Source organism: Hemibagrus wyckioides, linkage group LG21, assembly GCF_019097595.1.
Source record: "Hemibagrus wyckioides isolate EC202008001 linkage group LG21, SWU_Hwy_1.0, whole genome shotgun sequence".
NCBI classification, from domain to species: domain Eukaryota; kingdom Metazoa; phylum Chordata; class Actinopteri; order Siluriformes; family Bagridae; genus Hemibagrus; species Hemibagrus wyckioides.
This window is the reverse complement of record NC_080730.1, coordinates 15,329,395-15,346,376: the sequence shown is the minus strand read 5'-3', so window position 1 is coordinate 15,346,376 and position 16,982 is coordinate 15,329,395. Positions and strand designations below refer to the sequence as shown.

At 37.5% G+C, this 16,982-nt stretch overlaps 3 protein-coding genes across 4 annotated transcripts; 1 reads left to right on the top strand and 2 right to left on the bottom strand.

Annotated features, from left to right (window-relative positions):
* Positions 1–128: 128 nt before the first annotated feature.
* cdab (cytidine deaminase b) lies at positions 129–3,594 on the bottom strand. The gene is made up of 4 exons (XM_058373116.1): positions 3,299–3,594; positions 921–1,032; positions 763–820; positions 129–666 (listed from the first exon to the last, which is right to left on the bottom strand). The coding sequence occupies exons 1-4, from the start codon at positions 3,480–3,482 to the stop codon at positions 526–528; spliced, it is 495 nt and encodes a 164-aa protein (XP_058229099.1). The 5' UTR covers positions 3,483–3,594; the 3' UTR covers positions 129–525.
* Positions 3,595–4,029: 435 nt separating this feature from the next.
* si:dkey-33m11.8 (trypsin-3) lies at positions 4,030–8,398 on the bottom strand. The gene is made up of 5 exons (XM_058373118.1): positions 8,347–8,398; positions 7,585–7,735; positions 7,320–7,461; positions 6,321–6,578; positions 4,030–5,353 (listed from the first exon to the last, which is right to left on the bottom strand). The coding sequence occupies exons 1-5, from the start codon at positions 8,396–8,398 to the stop codon at positions 5,198–5,200; spliced, it is 759 nt and encodes a 252-aa protein (XP_058229101.1). The 3' UTR covers positions 4,030–5,197.
* A 1,876-nt stretch (positions 8,399–10,274) lies between these two features.
* si:dkey-33m11.7 (trypsin-3) lies at positions 10,275–16,953 on the top strand. 2 transcript variants are annotated; one of them, XM_058373115.1, is made up of 5 exons: positions 10,275–11,211; positions 11,772–11,931; positions 12,754–12,895; positions 13,730–13,996; positions 14,714–16,953. In XM_058373115.1, exons 1-5 carry the CDS (start codon positions 11,157–11,159, stop codon positions 14,921–14,923), a joined length of 834 nt encoding a protein of 277 aa, XP_058229098.1. In that variant the 5' UTR covers positions 10,275–11,156; the 3' UTR covers positions 14,924–16,953. The 2 variants fall into 2 exon arrangements, with proteins under 2 accessions (XP_058229098.1, XP_058229097.1); XM_058373114.1 differs by having other exon boundaries at positions 12,739–12,895.
* The last annotated feature ends 29 nt before the right edge of the window (positions 16,954–16,982 follow it).

Genomic DNA, 16,982 nt, shown 5'->3' with positions numbered 1-16,982 from the left:
ATTTGCACAAATGTGTTATTTAATTATATCTTTGAAAGATCTCTGTTCAAAGGAAGATATTTAATTTATAATATATGAAATTAATATATTATATAATTTCTATATTACATAATTTATAAACGAAAACCGTCCCACTTTAAATATTTTCTGACCTCGGATTCAGATTTATGAAAGACTTTAGATTTAAATCTCTATGTTATTGGATTATCTCAACTTTATTTGCCACACAAATGTATCTTAAATACGGTCTAAAATTTACACACAATTATATTTACAACCTCTAAAACACATTAAAATATATATTTTTTTTCATATTGTAAATGAGCACCAGTGAAATGGAACCTTTGTACTCTTTTTGCCATCACTATAACGGTGTACATTTTTCATGAGCGGCTACCAGATATAGGATGCCACTCTTTATACGATCATTTTTTACTTTTCCCCTTTTATGTTTTTAAGCTCTCTATTTTGTGGGGGGAAGTGTCTGCAATATGTCACCATAACTGTTCCAAATGATTTAACATCTTAGCACTCGTTCGGAATAGCGTGCATCCTCTTCCTGTTCAGATCCTCTGGTCCGAAAGACTCAGGCAGCAGTTCTTCCACTGTCATCTCCACGTAGGTCCCATCCGGTTTGGACAGGTACACCACCCAGCTGCCGCCGAACTAGTGACGAGATATAAAAAAAAAATGGGATATTTTTATAACTTACAGTCGTTGCTTTATATTCCTACACATTTAAAGAATAAACGCTTGACTTACTTCCCTCATGAACTGCCTACATGCTCCACAGGGGGAGATGAACTCCTCACACAAATCACTAGCAAGACAAAGCAGATGTAAAAAATCGCTGCTGAAACAGCTGTTTAGTTAAATGTGTATATAATAATCTCATGTCATGATAACCCCTGATGCTGTACCTGGCTATTGCGATGGCTTTGAAGTCTTTATAGCCTTCTGATACAGCCTTGGAGATGGCAGTCCTCTCTGCGCAGATGCCCAGGTTGTAGCAGGCGTTTTCAACATTGCAGCCTAATTTGGGGGAAAATTACGATCGCAAAGATAAGTTTGCTGTTGACATATTGGGTTTATAAAGCTATAATGACATTATATAACAGTGCTATTGATTTTTGTTAGGCTGATAGCAGTCAGATCAGAGGTTTTTAGAACTGAGGGCATGAAGACTTTATTATCACCACACATACATTACAGCAGAATTCTTTTCTTTGCATATCCCAGCTGAAGAAGTTGGGGTCAGAGCAGATATGATACAGCATCCCTGGAGCAGAGATGGTTAAAGGCCTTGCTCAATTGCCCAACAGTGGGGTTTGGTGATGCTGGGACTTGAACCCCCGAGCCGCTGGTCAACATCCCAGAGCCTTAACCACTTGAGCCACCACTGCCCTTATTATTAATGTAACAAGAAAACCCTTTAGTTATATATATCAGGTTTTCTGTTCATCAGATGTCTCTTTGTAACACTTAAGGTTAACCCGGTTTCTCTGCAACAGGGAGGACTATTTGTTTATAGTTTTAAATTTCGAGAGAGAAAAAAGAGAGGTACGTAACATAAGTGATAACAAGAACTAGCTTGTCTCATGGACAACATTAAATGCAACTATAAAATGTTAACAAAAATTTGTTTTTAAAAATGTATATATTATATAAAATATTTTTAATTTCTTCTTCTTATTATTATTATTAATAATAATAATAATAATAATAATAATAATAATAATAAATATACAATATTATATTTGGACAACATTAAATGCAAAAAATGTTTTTAAAAAATGTATATATTATATAACATATTTTAATAACTATTATTATTATTATTATTATTATAATACTGTATATTATTAAATATACAGTATTATATTTGGACAACATTAAATGCAACTATAAAATGTTTTAAAAGATGTGTTTTTAAAAATGTATATATTATTTAAAATATGTATAATAATAATAATAATAATAATTATTATTATTATTATTATTATTATTATTATTAAATATACAATATTATATTTGATTATATTAATATTACATTTTTATATTATTATTTATTTATTTATTATTTATATATTTATTATTATTTGTTTATGTTTTTTGGAATTGTTAGAGGCGCACCTCAGATATTTAGATATAATGATATAATATTGTTACTGTTCATTCCAATTGCAAAATGCAGCCAGTATCAGCAATGCATTATCATCAACACTTGACTCTTGCCTGAGATGTTCAAAAACTAATAATAAAATGTTACATTTTTAATACGGCACCCCAATCAGTCAGGGTGGAATCGCTCTTCAGTTCAATCCTGGCTGGTCAGACTTTGCTGACCACAAACCTGTTTTGAAACCAAAGTGCTGGTCAAGGCTAAGCAATCACACTGTGTTATTTTTTTTGTTGTTGTTTTGCTAAACTGTAGGACTTTCTGTGATTATACAAGCAAACCGTGAGTCAGTTGCCATGCTGTAGAACGTAAACAATTTCCCGTTCTTGTTTTCATTTCCTATTAAGAGACAAACACAGGACTGGAACATGGTACACACAATGTTAATCATTAACATGGAGCATGTTATGAAACACAAATGTAATCATGATGACTGGAAAGATTCTCTCTCTCTCTTCCCTCTCTCTCTCTCTTTATCACTCTCTCTATTTTTTTTTTAGGAACACAGAGACAGTACAGTACGTCCTCTCCGTCTCCCACTGCCATCAGAGCAGAGGGACTGTGAGTGACCACTTCCTACATGCGTTCACAATCTTTCTATCTGTTACCATGAAGCTGTGTTTCTTTTCCTTCGTAATCAATCTGGTTCGACTGAAATGAGCTATAAGAGTGATATTTTTTTAAAAACATTTTTCAATTATAGATCTGCTCGGAGTGCATTCGAATGCCTAAGAGCTGCACGGTAGTCCTCCCTTGACATTTCTTATGTAAGCAATAGCATTATACTGTATATATTATTTAACGGTTCGAGGAACTGAGAATCTGTTGATTACGTGTACAGAGAAGAAGGGCATAATATACTCTGTGTAGATAGATAGATAGATAGATAGATAGATAGATAGATAGATAGATAGATAGATAGATAGATAGATAGATATGGAGCCTCCATAGATAGATAGATAGATAGATAGATAGATAGATAGATAGATAGATAGATAGATAGATAGATAGATAGATAGATAGATAGATAGATAGATAGATAGATAGATAGATAGATAGATAGATAGATAGTAGAAGAAGTGCTGGTAATTTCTTTCCACATTATCTATAGCCTCTCACCTGTGAACACTTTGCCGCCATGGGCCAGAAGTGCAGCCCCTACTCTGAACTTGCTGTAGGGACAGTATGCAAATTCTTTAGCCTCCAGAGACCGTCGGATCAGCCCCATTACCCCCGAGGAGTTCATCTTCAAGTCTGTTGTCAAGCCTTGCACCAGTTCATGTCTCACTTTCAGGTCCCCCATTCGACACTGTGGTCCTGGTGTGTGTGTGTGTGTGTTTGTGTGCTTGTATATGTGTCTGTTTTTTGTTTTTTATCCTTTTGCATCCTTTGACTGTCTCGACTGTGTCTCAGGTCAGAATTTCCGTTCAGAGTTGACATGTAGCCAATCCCTGTTCTAGTATTTTCTCTCCTCCTTTACTCCAGCCCTCAATGCATCGAGTGCGCATGACTTACATAACCACGTCAAAGTCGAAGGTCACTCAGGGATGACTGTGATGTTTTGTGTGAAATTTGTTATGCACTTGCTCTTCCAAATGGAAAACATAATGTGAAATAATACACCTGGATTCTAAGCATTTTTTTTTCTACTCATTCCTAGTCCTTTCTTTTTCTTTTTCTTTTCTGTAGTATGATTATTATGCTTAATGTTTCTACCCGGTTATGGCATCGGATTTCTGTAAAAACACAATATTGAGTATGAGAGTGACACATATTACATTTTTTCCAAGTAAAAATACTCCAGCTACATGCGTTTCAAATGACAGCACAGTCATATACTGCCTTTATTGCAGGGTAGAATGACATTTCATTAGCAAACATTAAAAGGCTGTCCTTCCAGTCACAAGCCAACACAAACAACAGGCTCACCTCAACCTGACAATCTGACCGTAAAGTGGTTCCTTTCTTTATTTTCATATTTTTGTCATTAATGTGTTTTATTAGGGTCAAATCAAATCAGAAACAAACTAGAGAACCAGCTGATCACCTTTTTTTCTTACCATCAAGATTAACTGTCATAACAGGAACTGCACTTGTTCTGACCCTGTTATCTCACCATCACAATTTGGCCCTTGTCAGAGTCGCTCAGATCCTTACGCTTGCCCATTTTCCCTGCTTCCATCACTGACTGTTCATTGCTTCTGAATATATCCCACCCCTTGACAGTTACCATTGTGATAAGATCAGTATTATTCTCTTCACATCTCAGTGGTTTCAGTGTTATGGCTGAGTGTATATACTGTTTTGTGTAAAACAACTGGTTTTCAAATGGGAAAACTTGGATATTATACTTGTTTAAATGCACTTGTATATTAGAATTTGTCTACAAATCAAAAGAGACCTCTTGGTCTCTAGGTATGGTCAGAATAAGCCAGTTTACGAAATCTTAGAAAGTGAAAATATCATAAAGATTGATCAACTTCCTATTATAAGATTACACCAAACACAGTACGTGAGTATTAAACCCATTCCTAGGCGTTTTTACTCATTTCAAGCTATTTTTTCTCATTTTATTTCTTGAAAAATATGTGACCAATAAATTTAGCTTAAAGGAAACGTAATCTCGTAATAAGAAATATTAGATTACTCATGTTGAAGATATTTTCACTTGCTTAGCAGTGTGTAAAGCAGTGTTCAGTAAAAATGTAAGAAAGCTTATGCTACTTCTAATAATCAAGAAATATGTGCGAGCTAACACTTTAAATGTCTTGTTTTATTTCCACCCATTCTTTCTCATATGCTAAAAATACACTAACTTTGCCACCTGACCTCTTGCATTTCTTAACTTGCCATATAATGTCTGATTTTCCTCTACCCCCAGACCCCCATTTATTAATGCCTGATAGCTGCGTGTCCTCAGGCTTCTCACAGGCTCTATGTATTCACTGAACACTTGTTACGTCACTTCTTCTTGTTAAAAGCTGCAAAATGAGAGACAAAAAAAAAAAAAACCACAGTCTAGTCCATGTTGGTGTCAATGATCCAGTTGATCCAGCGGATGTAGTTACGAACTTTGGTGTAGACACCAGGGAAATATGGATTGGCACAGCCAATGCCCCAGGAGACGATGCCTTCGAAGTAACCGTTACATACAAGAGGGCCGCCGGAGTCACCCTGCCATGAAAAAGAAAAAGAAAAAAAAAACAAAACCGTGAAATGTCATGGTGTCCATCATCTTCTAAAGACTGAAGTACTGAAAAGTTAGTGATATTATGTATTGACCAAGGGTAAGGATTTTCACTAGTATTTTACCAATTTCTTTTCATTCATTTCTTCAAATTCAGTTCACATTTTATTCTGAGTGTGCATAAGGAGAGAATACACCCCGTCCATTGTGTATGTACACATATAGTCTATGTATCATGTTTAATGGGATATTTTGAGCCAACTGGAAAACCCCCAGAAACAAAGGAAAAACATTTGAGCCCCCACACAGCCATGATCTCCATGACCCTGAAGCTAAGAGGAAGCAACTACCCATTGCACCACAGTCTAATTTGCATAGTACCGTGCAACCTGTACTGTCAAAAGGGTTCCTCTTTTGGGGGAAAAAAAAGATATAATTATAAGCATTTCTGATGGAGAGACATTTACATATAACACATTAAAAGTCCTTACAGATAAAAATCCGATACGTTTTATAGATACATGCTACTGCAGTCCATCTGTGTCTATTTGATTTGTTTGTATTTTCAAGTTATTTTTTTCTTATTTCTTCAGCAACCATGGTTAAACTATTAGTACCAGAACTACTGTAGAGAAAAGGTGTCATCTATTTCAAGCCTAAACCAAGTATAAGAGCTTTGCCAATATCTTTCATAACCTGTTTCTAGATATTTCATCCATCTATCCAACCTACACAGGGTCATATGGAGCCTGCTATCCCAGGAGACACTCTGGACACGATGCCAACCTTATTTCTAGATTTAATTCAGTTTAATTATTTACATCTTACCTGGCAATATACTTTTTCTCCCACCAGCAGCCACCTTTAATTCATTACACCTTGGCCAATTAACATTCCATGCAACTTTTTAAGTGTACTTAATATCTGTATTTAGTTTTTGAGTCCTGCCTTTACCTGGCACGAGTCTTTTCCTCCCATTGGAGAGCCGGCACACACCATGTTGTCTGTTATTCTGTAGAAATAGTAGTACTGGCAGTTGGGGATGATCTGTACATCCACAGCACGTAGCACGGAGGACAGATAGTAGCTGTAGACCTGGGTGACCCCCCAGCCGCTCACTGCACAGAACATGCCTCCGTAGGTTGGTGGGGTGTCTGGGCTCGGCAACTTAGCCGGCTGGACGTTACTATTCAGGTCAGCTGGTTTGTCAAGCTGAAACACACAACAGCACACCCATCCATCCATCCATTATCATATCAGTATGTTTACATAAGAGAAAGGTTTTCAAACTCTTCAGCTGCTTTACGAATGCCCTATAGCTAAATACGAGCTTTGACCAAGTTGGCCTATGCAAAATAAAGCACTTTTCTTTCCTGTTCCAGCTCTCAAGACACTTGAGTCAGTTAATCAGCATGCAGCGCAGTAACACAAAGGGGCACTGAGTGCAGAAATTCAAATAAAAAGAATCCTATATGATATGCGATGCTTTATATTGTTAGAACATTTCCACTTGACTACCTGGATACAAAGAGTTTACAAAGAGTATTAGAATATTATATGCTTTATAATGCTTTATTATGCTGTTTATTTATGCTATATATCACCATTAGGACTTTTAGGCCCCATTGTAAATAGATCAGAGTTTGTGTGTATGTGTGTGTGGCTCTAGTTAGAGACTTGAAACCCACTGCAGTTCTGCATAAATCCACCCCTAGATCCACACGTTAGAGAAACGTGCAAAAGTTTTTTCTTTCCTTCATCAGTTTCAGATGTTACAGTGTCTGATCTCTACACCCCCTACAGGTTTCCCTCTCCCAGAAAGTTCAAGGTACTATTCAAGGCTTAACTATTCAAAGAGTATAATGGAAGGTATACAATTAAGAGTGTTTTAAACTAATTGAAATATCTAAGGTGAACTGGTAAAGCCACCGAATGTTGTTTGCTTTCACTTACTTTGAGGAGCATGATGTCGTTATCAAATGTCCTGTAGTTGTACAGGTAGTAGACTATGGTTTTGGAGACGTTAAACACCTGCTCCGCTCCCTCTTTCGTGAAGAGATCATGCTCACTCAGGACGACTTTGATCACATAGTTTCTGCAGGTCAGAGATATTATTTGTCAGCCGTTAAGCATAATGCTCCGATTTAGACAGGACAAAGAATCCAGAAGAGTGTGGTCAGCTGCATTGAAGAAGATTTGACGTGGCTGCAGTACTCACGGCTTCCAGCAGTGTGCAGCAGACACCACCCACTGTGGGTGAATAAGAGTTCCTCCACAGTAGTGCTGGTTGTTGTACTGTAGCGACGCCTGGTATTTTATGGAGTAGGGCTCAACCTCTTGGCCTCCGATGATCCTTTGCTGTAGGGAAACTATGAGGAGAAGGAATTCTAGTACTTATATGGCTCATGACTGTTCATCAACATGCCAGTAGTAGATCCGGAGCACATCCCAGGAACACTGGGTGTGAGTAAACAAATTAACTGTGGCACTACTCCTTCACAGGGGGCAAATAAATGTAGTCAATCCACCTATCAATGCAGTGCAGTGCAGCTCCAGGGTCCTGGGTTCAAACCTGAGCTCAGGTTACAGTTTCACATAGTCTTCTTGTTTTTGCATGGGTTTGTACTAGTAGTCCTAATTCCAGGTATGCTAAATTACTCATAAATGTGACTGAAAAATGTGTTGTGTGAAAATATACGGTATCCTGCTATGCACTGGTGCCTTGAGCTCTTCTGCTTTGTGGCCAGTGTTCATGGGATATAAACTGGATCCACTGCAACCCTGACAACTCAGGATCGAACCGAAGACTCCACCATACCACCACATCAATGGTGTCAATAAAAAAAATTCTGAGATTAAAAAATGATTCTCTATAATGTATAGAGAGTACATAATACTATAGCTGAGTATATGGGGTGCGTAATGCAATGTTATTGAATTAGATATGTTTACCTTACATTATAAGCCATGGAAACGTTACCTTGCATGATGGAAATGACAAAAAGCAGTGAATATGTAAAGCAGTTCTTCATGCTTTAAAAAAATAAAAAATAAAAATCAGCTATACAGAACCGTATCGATCAAACAGACTTACATGTAATTTGTACAGTAGAACACAGTCTTATAAAATCATTATTGCAATATCAATAACAATACTCACGTTCTCTCTGGTAAGTGCAGCACAAGGTCAGGAATAGCAGGTCCTCCAGCACTGGTGACACTGAAAACCTCCAGTTTGTTTTTATACTGTAACCGCATCCATCCCTTAGGTATAATAGCTCGTCATGTGTATTATTTCCTCAACACAGATCCAGACAATTGTAAAAAAAAAAAAAAAAAAAAAAAAAAAAAAATGCATTAGCCCTGACAGATTTTGATAGTTTTTGGTGGACTCCTTTTATTAAAGAACTGTTAATCCTCTCCAATTTGTCTGCAGCTTCACGAGATAATAATGGATTGAGCTAAGTGATTTGGCAGAACTATAACATTATCCCTTATATTGATATGATAATGAACAATAACATTATCTAACTATAAGATTATCTGTTATATTGAACTGTAATATTCAAGAAATTTAATTCAAATGACATGATATATGCCGGTTATTCTGGAAAGTCTTTGCCGTTCCCACTCCAGATTACCATGCACCATGATGTACCACTCCAGATTAATTTGACCAGTTCCTTTGAACTAATCCACAATCGCCAGTCAGCTGATACGCCTAGATTTTGTTGCAGAGATCAGGCAGTTTCTCACTGTGTTATCGGCTTATAATCTCTCTGTGCCTGTGTTTCTGTGTTCATTCCTTCTCCCCTGACCTCTTTAAGCAGTACTACAAAGTGAGTGCACATTATATGGCATTGTTCTGCTTTCTCCCTGGGGCTGATAGCTACACCGGGACAGGATATCTTTCCAAACCATGTTACAACCCAGGAGCTGAAATACAGCAGTCCTGCCAGCACAGGGAGGCCAGTGCAGGTTAGATTTACCATGCATAATATATATATATATATATCCATATAGAGGATCTGGAGTATATATGATCATGTAGTACTGTTTTGTGGAGTGACCTTGATGTTATATAGTGCCAGGAGCAAATGAATGACAAATTTGTTTGGTGGGTGAACACCATATGGAGCCTCCACTGATCTCTAGATAGGTGGACAGATAGATAGATAGATAGAGAGAGAGAGAGAGAGAGAGAGAGAGAGAGAGAGAGTGAGAGATAGCCTGACGGATAGATATAGATATAGATATAGATATAGATATAGATATAGATATAGATATAGATATAGACACACACACACACACACACAGAGAGAGATAGAGAGAGAGAGAGAGAGAGAGAGAGAGAGATAGCCAGACAGATAACCTGACAGATAGACAGATAGATATGGAGCCTCCACTGATCGATAGATAGATAGATAGATAGATAGATAGATAGATAGATAGATAGATAGATAGATATACAGATATAGATATAGACACACACACACACACACAGATAGAGAGAGAGAGATAGAGAGATAGAGAGAGAGATAGAGAGATGGAGCCTCCACTGATCGATAGATAGATAGACAGACAGACAGATAGATAGATAGATAGATAGATAGATAGATAGATAGATAGATAGATAGATATGGAGCCTCCACTGATCGATAGACAGATAGATAGATAGATAGATAGATAGATAGATAGATAGATAGATAGATAGATAGATAGATAGATAGATAAAATAAAACAGACAAATTAATGTTAAAATTAATTAAATATTAATTAAATAAATTAAAATTAATATATATATGTCTAAAATTATTCATAACTCACAGAATACATGATACATTATTGAAGTGAAATTGCATGCATATATTAGGAGGTAATATTTAATAATGCTTCTAGACCTTTTAAATGATAAAACAGTTGATAATGTAATGTACAGTACTAGGAGGCATGAGACAAGTGAGTAAACTCAGCATCTTCTTTATTTGGGCAAATCCACTAATCAGAAGCAGCACGCAGGTCAAAGAACAGTTTGGCAACAATAAACCGGACTAATCCATAATTCAGGCTGAACAAACAGGCCGAGCTGGGAACAGAAAAAAACAAGGCTTGGAACTGAGCAATATAAAAAGGCAGGATAAAGCACAGAAGCAGCAAAATAATAAGATAATAAATGGACAAACTAAATAAAGATAAACAGACCAAACCAGTGGCAAGACAGCAAAGGTGACAGGACTAGAGACAAAAAAAAAAAAGTACACTTATAAATGACTGATGAAGCATAAGTGCACATTTCTGTTTACATTTTTCCAGCCCAGAATTAAGATCCCTCAGAGAGCATTAAAAAATTACAAACTGCAACTTTAAAACACCGCCTTTATGGTAGTGTATTGTATATTATATATCATGTACTCTACCCAGGTCAGGGAATACTAAGCAGTGAAACACTTGAAGCAATTAACAGAAAATATCATGCTGTGTGTTCTGGGACATTGTTTTCGTTTTCAAAGTGCTTTAGTATTTTAATGGGATATTTTCATTACATATTTTATTCACCATAACAATGCAAGCATTATATCTGCTGGCTGGGTCAAAGAGGAGAGTGAAATAGAGGAGAAAACACACTTATTTGCCTCAGTGAAGCATGAATTGTTGCCAAGTTGAAATAGGAACCGTAGACACTTGTGGACAGCTTCTGATGTGGTTTCCTCTTGGAGTTGAGAGGTGATTCTTCCATTTTAGACAGGTCTAACCAGCTAGTATCACAATTATTAGCCTTCTATTGCCATCATGCCCAGGATACTGCTTTGGATCTTTGTGCTTCTGAAGCTCTTCATAGCCAGCGGTAAGCAGGTTTTTAATCAGCATCTACTTTTCTATGTATTTTTGACTTATGCATTTAGGCAGTTGTGGAAAGGCCTACTTAAATATTTATGAACGAACTGAAGTGAAACGGTGCCTGAACAAGAGTTGAACCCTTTGGTCGAAGATTTTTTAATATTAATGAACTCTGCGCTCTGTAAACTGTTCTATAGGACATATAGGCTCAGTCCGTGGTTTTTATTTTGCCTTGCCTGTAATCTTTTTAGTATGATATAGATTATCATTAATGTCAGTCATTTATAAGATCTCTACATTCTGGGTATACAGGATCCCTCAGGCTGACCACTGACCTGTATGGATCCCTTGAAGTTTTTAATTCCCACAAGCAAGGACAATGACTTGCACTTGTGCTTTTGGTGTTTTATTCACTCAGTAATCTTTCTTATTTCTCGTTAGACGGCGAGTAAATCTGTTGTTGTCCTTCTCTCTGAGGTATTTTTTCTTGACTCAGATAAGCCATCTGTGATGCCTGAAAGGTCTATAAATCTTAAGCAATCTGTTCTTTTTTTTCCCCCCCACTAGGTCAAGATTTCTTTCAGAGCCAGAGAGCTGGTGATTATGCACCATCACCACATTCAGTCGAATATATTGTGTCTTTGCAAACGTCAAAAGGCCAGCACTTCTGTGTAGGATCCCTGGTGCATAAATATTGGGTTCTCACTGCTGCACATTGTAACACAAGGTGAGTCTCTTCTTTACTTAGCAAATGATTCTCATTTTTTTGCAAAGAGATGCAAAGTCTCGCGCCAATCGCCCACCCTTTGGATGAGGTACAAGCCAAAAAAACAGGGAACGCTGGCATGCCATAAGATGGGTAACCTTGATGTGTCATTATTGTGTTTCACATTAAAAGGCAAACTCTTATCTGAAGTATTGAATGCAGCTCTTTGCCTCAAACCTCATATACAGGCCCACTGTGTCTCAGTAGGTACCCTAATCAAGTGCAGGAAGGTAACTGATACGTCTATAATAAAAAAAATAGTGCTGAAAGCTAAATGTAAAAAAAAAAAAAAAAGCCAAATAATAATAATAATATCAAGCCCAAAACCTTTCATTAGATTCTAAAGCCATCATTATTGAAAATTATTGGTTTAATTCTTAGTAGGGAATCATTGAATAATTGATGGATCGGTTTTACAAGAGAGTGGTGAAGAGTAAAGAGGAGTAAGGAATAACACACAATGGGGCATGCTGACATAGGAAAATAACCAATGACAAGGTGTTGTGATGTGGCTTGACGCAAAGCAGAGGTCCTGTTACATTGTCATGTTCTCAAGAAACCGGAGAGATCCTCCGTCCTGAAGTTTTTTAAACAAACACCAAAAAATTCACCATGTGCACCTTTTGATGGTCCATAGCAACAAAATATTGACCAGTATAACCAGGCAGTCGTAGCACTATAACACCTCCAGCATTTGAATTGAGTGTCCCTGTCCTGTAGTGACTTTCAGGTGTGACTTGACTCTAATTTATCATGAATGAGATGCAGATGTCTTGCACTCAGGGTGGATCAGATGATGATAGTGGCCGGAGACAACATTCTTGGCAAGTACGAAGGGATGGAGCAGTATTCAAAGCCGCACTCCATTACACTTCATCCACTGTACAACAAGAGCACCAGTAATGCAGACATCATGCTCATTAAGGTACAGCTCTTTTGCGTAAAGAGGTTTGAGTTGCAATTAATATGTTAATAACGTATGAATATGCAATTATGCTTGAACATTCCTTACACTTTCTATCAACGAATATAATGCATTGTGAATTATACTGTATGAATACGTTATAAGGGGGGTTTGTACAGTAACACTATATTGCTAATAGCAAAAAACATTGCACAGTGGTTGATATATACGACCCACTGAGACCTGTCCTGATTTTCTATATAGCTTAAAGTATTCTCTTTTCATTTATAAGTGTAAATTATGAACAGCCATGAAATAAAGTGAGATAAACTTGTTTACAAATCTAACACTGGGAAACACCATAAAGTATCTATGCTCACATAACATAATGCACTTGAGTTTGCTTTCTACTGGTGTTCATAATGTGTTATATGCACCATTTATAACGCATTATATTACGAATATGAACTCATAATGCATTAAAAAGGATTATTCTGTACTATAATTGTCCATGATGGAGGCATTGTAATGTGTTATAAATAGACTCAATGTTCATTTTAAATATGTACTTTATAGAAAATATGGTCACTATGAACTTCCTATTCCTAATCCAATGGCAGCATTACTTAATTTAGGTGATGATCATAAATAAAGGCTATAGACCGGTGCTTTTAAGATTGAAATGGGCCAGCATATTAAATTTAATAACCAACTGTCAGTATATTACTTAAATCGATAGCAGTGCCAGTGTAAATATTATCTCTAATCCTAACCAGAAGGAAGCTGTGATTAAATGCCTGAGAATAAACCAGATGCCCAGCTCTAATCTCTGCACCCTTCCTATGTTTGCTTTAGCTCCGGGCTCCAATAAAGCCGAACAGGTACGTTTCCCTGGCTCCTCTTCCCAAACAAAACACAGGAATGCTGCCTGGCCAGCTGTGTCAGATGTCCGGTTGGGGTTCCCCACCCCAGGGCAGGAGCCGAAGCCCACTTACGCTTCGCTCTGTAACTCTGCCCATCATTTCTACGGCTAAGTGTAATAGCAGCAAGTCCATCAATGGAAGCATTACAAGCAATATGATCTGTGCTGGCAGCAATACTGGAGGCGAGAAGGCATGCAAGGTATCTAAAGGGTTTGAGGTTAGCCAGGGCGTAAAATATCTATTTGTTTTGGTCTTGTAGTCTTAATTTGGACGTACCATAAGGATGTTTTGGTATCAGATTTTGATGAAAAGAAACAGAAATTATGTTTCTGCTCCAGATAAGATGACATACATATATATAAGGAAGAAATGTGTAATAGTTATATAATAAAACAATGCAGAAATATAATATACAGTATGTACAAAATGTTTATAGTGTATTTCAACATGATCCTTATCTAGGCTTTAGCAATGTTACCAACATCATCATGTTCATATGGGAGAAGGAAGATAGGAGGCAGATATCGTTTAATCAGCAATCAATGATTAGTCTTTGGGAGCAATTGTGATATTGTGAATTATCATAAAACGTTTGACTTTTGTCATCATAAGAGAATTTAATGTCGGCATGTGAGTTTCTCAGACCAGACCCTTTTCGTCATGTATACAACCTTTTCACACGTGCCCTTGACACACCAGTTTAGGAAAGGACTTGAGTGTTTGATGACAGAATACATATCTATTATAGTATCAATAATCCCATCGATTTATAACCACTTCTTCAGAACACACGTCACTATTCCACTATCCCTCCATTAATCCACTTTGTAGCCTGACCATAATTTCTTTTGAGTGAAGAGGTTGATGTTGTGTAAGCAACAAGGGCTACAGCGCTGTGTGTGTTGTGATGTTCTAGTGGGATCCCGGGGAACTGCTCGTGTGTGGTGGCCGACTTTACGGGCTCGCCTCCTGGGGAAACATCTGCGGGGATGCCGGCTTTCCAGGAGTCTTCACAGCTGTGTCCAGGTTCCGCAGGTGGATAGACCGTACCATCTACAGGTCCTGGACACGGTGTTTCAAGTACAGATATCCCCTGTCCTCAAAATCCTCTATGAGTGATGGCTAGTTTAACATTTGGAATATACAGAATGTGATCATGTGACTAATAAATATCTTAAAAATGTAGAGCAACAGTGTGAAAAGGTTAGGAAAAACTGTTCCCCATACATACATAAATACATACATATTATTTGTCAATAAGGCTGTACAACTTTATATAATATGCTACGTCACTGATTACTGAGGGCAGTAATGCTATACATTTTGCCTGTGTAATGAATATTTTTTTAAATCAAATCAATCAATTAAATAATGGCAAATATTGTAGTGTGTCTGGAAATATCAATATCCAGAATGAAAGAGCAAAGAGAAACTTTTCAATTCCCCTTAGATGGCTGTAGATCCAGCGAGATTGGGTGTGTCCGCACAGCTTTTTTAGTGAAGCTGGCCTCACTAAGGAGAGTTTCTAGTTTCGCTGCCTGCACTTGATATCATGGTGTAAAGTGATAGCAGCTGTAGATAGTGAGACTCCGTGTTAACAACCATTCACACCTTTTTATTCATACATGTTACAAAGCCGTTATTGTCACCGAAAGGCGCTGAGTGCATTGTTACGCTGAAATCACTGGGTTCAGGATTCAACGTAAAGCTTAATCCTGTTATGTCACGCTTAATACCCTGGTTAGCCTGTAAACAGCTTGTATTGTGCCGACATAGTGAAATATCCTCAACGTGGCTTGGTTCAGACTGGATATGCAGTCAAAGGAACACAGTCGATCACTTGTTGCTTGAGTAAAGCAGGTCTAATGAAGGAAGAGAGTGGAAAATAGTCCTATATCGACCCATCAGGATGGACCCTTTTTGCCGTTTACTGAATAAATGAGTAGAACTCAGCCATTGCTCCGTTGCACAGCGGGGTATTTTATTTATTTATTTTTTTATTCAGTCTGTCTCTCTTTCACATTTCCTTTTCACTTCCTTATGCGTGCCATGGTGAGTGATTTGACTATTAGTTTTCCCCAAAATCAGACAGGGCTATTTTCACCAACTCCATGGAAGATTACACAGACATGTAATCCAAAAATAACCAAATGCAAAAAAGCTCGGCTGGCCTTGAGCTTGCATCATATCTCGCTCCAACCTACTACACAAAAAAAAAAAAAACAAGTAAAAAGCCCAGGAATGTAAACAGCCGTCTGCCTTTTTGGACTGAGGCTTGCGTCATACATCTCTACGCTCACTCCAGCATGAGTCATCTTGATCATACAGAATCTAGCGTACAGTTAGAGTGAAACAGCTGTGCTGCTAAATTATGTCAAATGACTGACAGACCTGTGAATGCATTTTTATTAGTAAACCATGTAGTAAAAGCTTATATGTATAAGTACTATATAGCTGTATGTACATGGTGTCCTTTTTCTTCTCATGCATTTTGTCAGTATCTGATAAAAGGAGAACCCTAACAAGATACTACTGTGGTGGTGGACCATTCTCAGTGCAGTGACACTGTTATGCTAATCTATATGTAATCTATATATACTAACTTTTGGAACCTCACAGCTTCAGCATCCCTGGTTTCATCCTGAATATGAGTTACTATCTATGCAGAGTTTCTTGTGTCTGTACAGGTTCCCCTCAGGGTTCTCTGGTTTCCTCCCACCTCCTAAAACCATGCCAGTATTTGGACATGGTGAAATAAATGTGAATAAGGATACGCATGGTGGCCTGACGTTCCATCCGAGGTATAATCGTTCTTCATTCCCAGTGCTCGTGAGATAGCCAATATCCTGAACACTAATATCCTGAACATCCCCCAGCCCTTTGGTGTTGGTTTTTGACTACAGCACTGCTGTTAGCTGGATGTTTTTGTTTGTGATAAAAAAAAAAAAAGTCTCATCAATACTTATGTGGCTGATATACTGGTTTGATTGCTTGGTCTTACGGATTGTGTGTTTGTGTGTGTTTGGGTGGGGTAATGTAACATATTGTGCGTAGCAACAGACCGGCTCTAGTCATTAACTAAGTGCGTGTCTAAAGGGCACCTGTCTTATTTGGTAGTCTATATTTACCTAATAATACGTTCATACATAAGGTAGGTGGTATTTATTAAACCTTGGGGAAAAAAA

Coding starts and splice junctions, on each gene's coding strand:
- cdab (XM_058373116.1), bottom strand. CDS start 3,482: ATGGGGGACCTGAAAGTGAGACATGAACTGGTGCAAGGCTTGACAACA. Junction 1,033..3,298: donor TGGCGGCAAAGTGTTCACAG/GTGAGAGGCTAT, acceptor CCCCCAAATTAG/GCTGCAATGTTGAAAACGCC. Junction 667..762: donor GTAGGCAGTTCATGAGGGAA/GTAAGTCAAGCG, acceptor TCTCGTCACTAG/TTCGGCGGCAGCTGGGTGGT.
- si:dkey-33m11.8 (XM_058373118.1), bottom strand. CDS start 8,398: ATGAAGAACTGCTTTACATATTCACTGCTTTTTGTCATTTCCATCATG. Junction 7,462..7,584: donor GCTGCACACTGCTGGAAGCC/GTGAGTACTGCA, acceptor TCTGACCTGCAG/AAACTATGTGATCAAAGTCG. Junction 5,354..6,320: donor GAGGAAAAGACTCGTGCCAG/GTAAAGGCAGGA, acceptor TTTTCATGGCAG/GGTGACTCCGGCGGCCCTCT.
- si:dkey-33m11.7 (XM_058373114.1), top strand. CDS start 11,157: ATGCCCAGGATACTGCTTTGGATCTTTGTGCTTCTGAAGCTCTTCATA. Junction 11,212..11,771: donor GAAGCTCTTCATAGCCAGCG/GTAAGCAGGTTT, acceptor CCCCCCCACTAG/GTCAAGATTTCTTTCAGAGC. Junction 13,997..14,713: donor GAGGCGAGAAGGCATGCAAG/GTATCTAAAGGG, acceptor GTGATGTTCTAG/TGGGATCCCGGGGAACTGCT.